Raw genomic sequence first — 7970 nt, forward strand, 5'->3', positions numbered from 1 at the left:
GCCCCCGCCGCCACCGCCGCGCTCGATCTCTTCGTAAACTGGTTCGTCCTCGTTCGTCAAATCCCGCGGAAGATGAACGTGTTGACCATGATGGGCGTGCAGCTGATGATGAGCTGGCCCGTTACTACGACCGTCCATGATCTCCGTGTATTTATGTTTGTACGGTATCGCAGTCCTTCGGCCACCACCGCCGCCTCCGGTAGTCCTATTGCCGCTCATCTCGTTGTTCTCGTTCATTCCTCTCGCTCCGCGGTTTCGTCCGGAGTGTCCCAGGGTCAGGGTATTGTGTGTCCTAGGCGAGTCTTCTTGCTCGGAGCCACCATGGCCGGAGTCACGGGAATACGATTTAAAAGAAATGTTCTGCGGGAGAGACAGATACGTTTAAGTAACCGCAGGTTGACGATGGTTCGAGGGATTTGATGAAATTTGATGGTCTGATAAATAACATAAAGTGACTTGGCGTGTAACTTGGTATGTACGAGGAAGGGGGTTGTGAGTGCGTGAACGATGATCTTCGGTATTTCTGGAGTGGCTTTTTAAGTTGAATTTAGAATTAGACAAGCGAGGAATTCTTTAGAGAAAGAGCTCGCAAGAGAAAATGACGAATCAAGTAAATCGAATCGAAGCGATTTTAATTTTGTAATATTACCTACGTTTGAATTGGTAATTAGAATGTCTCTTGAAGGATTTTGTTCATTTTATATTTTGTTCATTATATTTAAGGATAGCTGATTAATTATAAATCTTGTTTCTTTTTCTTCTTTCCATATCTGCGACTATTTGATTATAATTTGATATTCATCGTAAACCTACAAGTTCCCTTTTTAGAAAGCTCTTCGATTATTAATTTAACTCGCAGAAATGCAAGGATCTCGTTCGCACGACACCTACGAATTATAAATAGGGAAGGGTCAATGAGTCTCATCGAAGATCCACCTCGATGACCTCGGGAACGTTTTACAAAATTCACGAGCTCGCATGCATGGTCGAAGGAACGAGCGAGAAGATCCGTTACGTGCTGTATGATGATATGTACAAAGGCTATGATCATAAGGGCACGTTCATAGTATCATTCTGTCACTACTGAACGAAAACGTAAAACACACACAACGAGCTACGCGCCCCGTACGAAAACAAACACGTTCATCTTTGACAAAACTGAATATGGTCTTGTGTCTTTCAGTGTACCTATATACATTCTCCAGGATCATCGTCGAATTCGAAACCACGAAAATATTTTCTTTCCAGGATCATATACTTTAAACGACGAAAGACGCCATCGTCTCTCAATTTTCTTGTATCTTTCTCGAATTTTCTTTCGTTGATCGACTTGGAGGTTTCGAAAACGAAGTGATCGCGATGACACAGAGAACGAAAAGGGAGGGAAAAGGGGGGAACGCAAGCTCTCGTCCGACGAATATGTTCCACCGGAAACGGGTTTCCCCACACCTCCATGCGATTTCGAAGCGTCGGGTCTGGTCGAACCACGAGGTGTCCTCTAAGTGTGCAAAATGTGTTTTTCTAGGTGCTTGTCAAGTAAGGATCGAAGAAACGTAACGAAAAAGAATGGAAGAGACGCGTTGAAAAACTAAAAACATAAAAAGAGAATGAACGTAAAAAGAAAAATAAAAACCATGGCACACCATGCAGTCAATTAGAGAAACAATGGCAGAAGAACATAGTGAGAGAAAGGAAAAAGTTCGATCGAAACAATACACGACACGAGCGAGCGAGCGAGCGAGCGAGTGAGCGAGCCTTTTTCTTAGCTGCGGTGAATTAGTTACCTTCCACATGAGGTTTTTGTTAAGGTGGCCCCAAGTGGCGGTGGCAGATTTGGGGATATTGGGAGCTGAGGGTAAGAAGGCGTGACGGGCGTATGGCAGGGTGGCCACGATGTGAGCCTCTGTTGGAGAGGATTCACGTGGCACTGTAACTGCCGGCTGCCTATCGACAATCGCCCAGCTTCGACCGGACGCCAAGTACTGGAAAAATCGAACCATTCGCCGTTCCCTCTTAACCCTTCGTTTACTGATACGCAAGGGGATGATCGAGTGTTGTGTCCTTTTTCATGAATCAGCGTATATGTGTGAATCGTTCGGGGGATGTCATTTGAAATATTCTTACGGGGCCGTGTGTTTACGATGATTTGATGTAGTATTTGGACGATTGTTATCCATCGTCAATTACGCAATTCGGGAGTCATATTGTAATTGGAAATTACGTCGGGTCGAGGTTGTTATGTCCATGTAGTACAATGCACGAGGGTATAGTACTCTCGGTCCACGATACTGGAAAGATCAAGTGATTAATATCGAGGACATATCTGACACGGTGAATAACAGTGAAATACGATATTAAGAGAATATTAAAGCGTCGAATAAAAGATCGTAATTAATTTTAAATATTCGATTATAAAAGTATCGCAATTTACCAGTAAACAAAGGGTTGCTCGAATGTCACGAAACCTTAGACAAAACACCCTGCTCCGTAATTCCTCGCATCCTTCTACGTATAATCTAGACAAAATTCCACACGTTCTCCGTCACCGGGAACTTTCTTCTTTCTCAAGAGTTCCCTTCGAAACTAATTAACCCAGCAACGCGAGGTTGTTCGTGACAAATACGGGTCGGTGCGATCGTTCTCGTCGCCAGGGGGACGGATTAGTCGGATTCCGTGTGACACGGTTTAAAAAGAGCCTCCGACCCATCGGAAGCGACGCGCACACGGAAGATACGGACGGGGTAAATCCGACGATATCTGACGGAACTGCGATACTCGCCGTAAGTGTGGCGGATTTAACTCGTACACGGGCAAATCTACGGCGAAACGGACTGAGATACGCGACGTCAGCACGCACACCCCGACCTCGTGCGTGTTTAGCTTGGGACGATACGCGACCACACCTGTTTTCCGGCCGTGCGTGAACGACGATGAACCACCGACTTTAGATCAAGATTTTTTCCGCTTTCGATGAAACGTCGAAATAAGGACGAGTGACGGATTTTGGAAATTTATCACTTTTCTCGTCCTTTATGTTTAACCGAGAAGAATTTTGTTTTTATTGCGTTTCTCGAATATCCCGAAGAGCTTCCAATGAATTTTCTGTTCTTTTACCAAGTTAAGATAATCGTCGTCTGAGCTTACCCAACAGATTTTTAGCTTTTACTACGTTTTACGAATAGTTTCGGATAGCTCTGGATGATTTTTGAATCCGTCAAGATACTTTTCCATTTTTAAGCAATATCGAGCTACAATAATAATTGAGATTAGTAAATGCACGAACAATTGTCGAAAAATCATTTGATCTTTAAGTGTTTTTACGTTGGAAAGGTTCTAGATTATCGATTCGTTGGTATTCCTTTGAAGCGAGAAGGCAACACGATGGAGCAAGGTGAGATGCGACAGAGATCGTGGCGCGGGGAGAACGAGTCTTCTTTGTTTTCTTACTGTCTGTAATGAGGTAACGTCGGGAACCGGCTCCTCGTTTGCGCGGCTGACGTGCAACCGTGCCGAGACTGGGCCGTCTGTATCAGAGAGGAAATAGCGTAATACCGATCATCGTGATGGCGTTTCACCGACCCATCGAATAAAATTACCATCGTGCAACTTGTAAAACCGGCTTTGATCAAACCGTTCTCGTTCTAATGGGAACGCACCACTTTTCCACGTTCGCTCGGCTAATTATGGATTTTCGCGTTCTCGTGCTTTGCAGTTAAAGAACGTGAAGCGTCTCCGAGTTGTTGGAGCGCGAGTTGGATCGTTAGAGGCTTCGATGATCCGTATTACCCTATCCTTGCCTCTCGTCGCGCAAATGTGCACCTGGTGTTAATTAGCGAAAACGCACAGAGCAAGGGGAGAGAAAAAAAATAGGAAAAAAAAGACGATGTGTCTGTTTATCCATGTGTGTATGTCTGCGTATGTGTGTGAGTGTGTCTGCGTGTATGCAGAGAGCAAAAGTAGTCGAGAATAGTGTGCGAGTGTGTATGTGTGTACGTTGCGAAGGAGGTGTGAGAGAGATGTGAATCGGATCGGTTCGACGAGGTCTTTTCTCGCCTTTACGGTTTTCTTCAGTCTTCGCGGTCATGTAACCGATCGTGTGATAGGTGAGTAGTCTAAAGAGCGTCTCGACGCGTGTGAACACGTACGTTTGTCCGTCTGTGAACCGAACCGAGGCCGTTGATCGAAAGGCGCAGAAATATGTATTTTTCGAAAGGGTACGAAGAGAAGAGTCAATTCGAGCGCTTTTCGATCGAACGATCGCTTGACAGCAAGCGGCTTAAAGATATTTTTGGACTGCGTGGACAGAATTCGACGAATGAGGAGGATATATAGGATAAGATAAAATCTATAGCTATGGCATAGATCGCAAAAGTATTTTTTATACGTATTTCAATAAGTACGTATATTAATCGTATTCTGTCCACGCGGGCGGCTAAAAACAATATTCGCTCGTACATTACGAATCTTTCTGAACGTATACTTCCTTCATGTTCTACGGAAATTCGTTTAAACTTCTTTAATGATAGTATTACCGGTGGGCTCACGCATCAGTGCCTCCAGAGTAAAAAGGAGTCGATAAGCGACAAACAGGTTTGCGAGGAAGCCATGGCTGATTTGCTAGAGCAGATGCTATTCGATGGAATGTGGGACCTGTCTTTTTAACCTTGCAATGGAAACTGCCAACATTTTCCTTATACTTTACGTTTTACATATAGGAAATGTAGAAGCGTGTCCAACGGTATCTTGTTAAAATTTCAACTGCATATAAAAAATGAAAATTTTGTTAACTCTATATGTACACATACAAGGCAAATGATTAAATCTTTGATAATATGAATAATATCGAACGTTTTAGCTAACACAGCAATATTAAAGTCTCTATCTACAACCATGCGCATTGTTGGCGTTAATTCAGCATGGATACCGACGCGCCTCGTTTTAGGGTGATAAAACATTGAGCAGACAGAGAATGGACGCAGGCTGAAAGTGTTGCAAATAGCAGTCAGTCGTCAAAGGCGCAGCTGCGAAACCGATTGTATAAATCATCGATGTTACAGATTCGTTATGTTTCTCGTGCGTGTACCGGTCCGTAGCGAAGAGTTTCATTAACGTTCCGGAAACATCATCTGAAATAAATGGCGAGCCGTGCAACGTCGGCTTGTTTCCACGTGCGTTGCAATAAAAGTAGGTCTCGATCTGGCGAGACGTGGGAACAAAAGGAAGGGAATAGGGTACAAAGTAGCCAGCAACCGCGTTACACCAAACCCAGAGCCAGATAAGAAGCACGAAAATCACCATTGTTAGTAGGAGGTCTTGCAAATAGTACGTTCGCGTGTTTACAGGTGTGCAAAAGTCGAGCGAGAGAGCGTGCCATGTACTTTTCGCCTGGTGCTCGAAGACCAATGCTATGCTTACCGCGACGAGAATTTTCTCTCGTTTCGTTCTTTCTCGTTTTTGTCGCTTGTCGCAATCGACACCGTTTTCTTTCCTTTTTTCCCCTTTCCACTCAGGATTGAAACAAGAACCGATATCGTGAATATCGATACAGAGAGAGAGATAGATAGATAGATAGAGAGAGAGAGGGGGGGGGGACAATACGAATACAAATTTATCGAGAATCGTGATATTACGAAACACGGTTTTTATTTCTTTGGTTTCCCGGGTTTCGCAGTACGTTTGAATTGAAAGCACGAATTTTTTAATATCTCCCGCGCGCGTTCGAGCTCAACGTTGACAATTATACAACTCCAAAAAAAGGCACATCGTGCAACCGTACGAGTGCCGTTTGTTTTTGCGAAAACCACGAGGCACGTGCGTTACGAGCCGTTCTAAAATTCGGTGAATTTACACCGGCGCGTCACTGACAAATTCATGAACAAACGCAGCGGATAAAAAAAGAAACAAGCAACGTGAAAAGGCAAAAAAAAAAAAAAGAAGAGAGAGGTGACAACGATATGCAATTATATAATCGTCATAGCAAATGTCGTTTATCATTTTTAGTCGATTTGTGTCTAGTAATGTCCACTAAATCCGATAAATTCAGCCGACGATTGGCAATAAAGTTTTACGGAGAACATAACAACGGTGCGATCGCGCATATTATAGCTCGCTGTGTGGTTATCGTTTCATCTACAACCGAGTATCGTTGTTTTATCATACAAATCTACGGCATGACCACGTTCAATCATGTCACCTATCTCTCTCTCTCTCCCTCTCTCTCTCCCTCTCTTTTTCTCTTTTACTGTTCCTCCAAACCAACCCCTGAATATCATTCTTCGCATGCTCTCTTCTCTCCCTATTCCCTACTCTGACTCCCTGAATATATACATCTGCCTGTCTCTCTCATTCTCTTTTTTCTCTCTAAATTTTCTTCGCAGCAAGCGCGATAGAGCCGAAAGAGTCGAACGGTTCACGGTTAAATGCCGTTTTAGCTCATCCCGTTCCAGAACCAGCTTTTCGAGGCGGACGAAGAGACTCTCGGTGACGTTAAAAAAGTGTTTCTGGCACGCGTCGCTTTTGAGCGGAACGCGCGGCCATTCGAAACGAATCTCCCTCGACTAGGAGGGTCGAGGACACCCACTTCACAATTTATCCTGCAACAGACTTGGGGTAACACATTAAAAAAAAAAAAGAAAGAACACGAAGAAGGAGAAGAAGAGAGACGACAAAAGGAAGGTAACTGGAGGGCGCTATTTCGAAGATGATACAACGACGCGGTTGCGTTAGCATACACGAGCGAACAGAGTCGAGGGTGGTAGACATGTTGCTGGTTAAACGTTTAACTAGTTTCGAAAGCCCTCCATTTCCTATGATACTGTCTTTAAACACTAATCACAGAGAAAATCTGTTGCCTTTGTAAAGCGTACCTTCGTAAATCTTTACGAAGTCATTAGGAAGTGATAATTGTTAAAAAAGAGACTACCGTTTTGGATGAATAAGAGATTTATATCGAGAGAAGAAGAGGGTGCACGGCACACAGCCAACGATTGCGAAAGTCTCGTGATCGTTTGGTGGAACGGTGACAGTGGGTGCATCGTTAAATTGAAGAGGAAGGTCCGGCCTTCAAAGGGTCACGTAGTAGCGGTCGTTAGAACCGCAACGGAAACCATTCTTCTTAATCGCGTGGATGATCGTGCAACGAACAAGAAAACACGAGTGCTTGGTTGATGTCGCGGTCGGTCGTCGACGACGGACGAAAGAATTCGCCCGATAAAGGTGCAAGAACCTTCGTGTAGTTATCAACTCGAAAAGCTGGCTGGCGTTCATGTAACGAGCGACAGAATGGCGTAGAGGGAGTGTGTTATTAATTCCAGTACTATTAATTATACTTGCGTTACTGGCAGAAAGCGATAGTCGAAAGTAAAGAATAACAAGAAGAAAAAAAATAATGACGGGGTAATAGATGGTGAATAAAGAAGAACAGATGAGAATCAGTTATCGAGTCAAAGACAAATAGAGCTAGTTAGAAAGAAAAAGAGAGAGAGAAAGAGAGAGTGACCTATTTTCGTTCGTTCTCCTCCTTCAAAAAATATTCCCTCTTTTGATCGTATGTTTTCACATTTTCTCCCGCGCGACAGACATACGGTTGTCAAAAACTGTTCGAACAACCGTTACGAAGAAAGAAATTGGTTTTTTTTTCTCGGTTTGGTGTAGAAGCGGCTATCGGATACCTTGCTGAGCGGGATGCCTATTGTGGTTGCTAGGTGCCATCATGTGCATCTGGTGTGCCCCGACCGGCGACCTCAGCGACAAATTGTTCAGGTTCACGTTTATCGAAAGATTCGTATTGTTACAGGCGGCGGTCAGGTTGTTGTGATTGTTCGGCGGTGACGTGGTCGTTGTTGTACCCACATTGGAGGCGGCGTGCGGCGACAATCCGGAGCTATCGGTCGTCGGCGCCGACGGATTCGACGAGGTGTTGTGAGAGGCGAAGTCCTTGCCTCCATTAGCACCACCGGCGCCGCCGCTGG

General features: G+C 44.4%; 2 protein-coding genes across 7 annotated transcripts in view; one reads left to right on the forward strand and one right to left on the reverse strand.

Moving 5' to 3' along the window:
• LOC100743241 (ankyrin repeat domain-containing protein 16-like) overlaps positions 1-7922 on the forward strand; it is a 16175-nt gene extending 8253 nt beyond the window's left edge. The window contains exons 3-4 of the transcript XR_002947942.2: positions 1184-1771; positions 7796-7922. The gene's annotated coding sequence lies outside the window, so the exon portion shown is untranslated. The remainder of the gene's footprint in view (positions 1-1183; positions 1772-7795) is intronic.
• Positions 1-7970, reverse strand: part of LOC100743363 (latrophilin Cirl-like) — a 378777-nt gene that overhangs the window by 6888 nt on the left and 363919 nt on the right. For 4 of the 6 annotated variants that reach the window (XM_033324561.1, XM_033324563.1, XM_033324560.1 and 1 more), the window contains 3 exons: positions 7852-7970; positions 1785-1982; positions 1-360 (listed from right to left, as the gene is read on the reverse strand). In XM_033324561.1, the coding sequence (XP_033180452.1) occupies positions 1-360; positions 1785-1982; positions 7852-7970 (677 nt within the window). The remainder of the gene's footprint in view (positions 361-1784; positions 1983-7851) is intronic. The other 2 variants (XM_033324565.1, XM_033324564.1) reach the window with 2 other exon arrangements.

The sequence above is a fragment of the Bombus impatiens genome, unplaced genomic scaffold (genome assembly GCF_000188095.3).
Source record: "Bombus impatiens unplaced genomic scaffold, BIMP_2.2 scf_4015, whole genome shotgun sequence".
In the NCBI taxonomy this organism is placed as follows: Eukaryota; Metazoa; Arthropoda; class Insecta; order Hymenoptera; family Apidae; genus Bombus; species Bombus impatiens.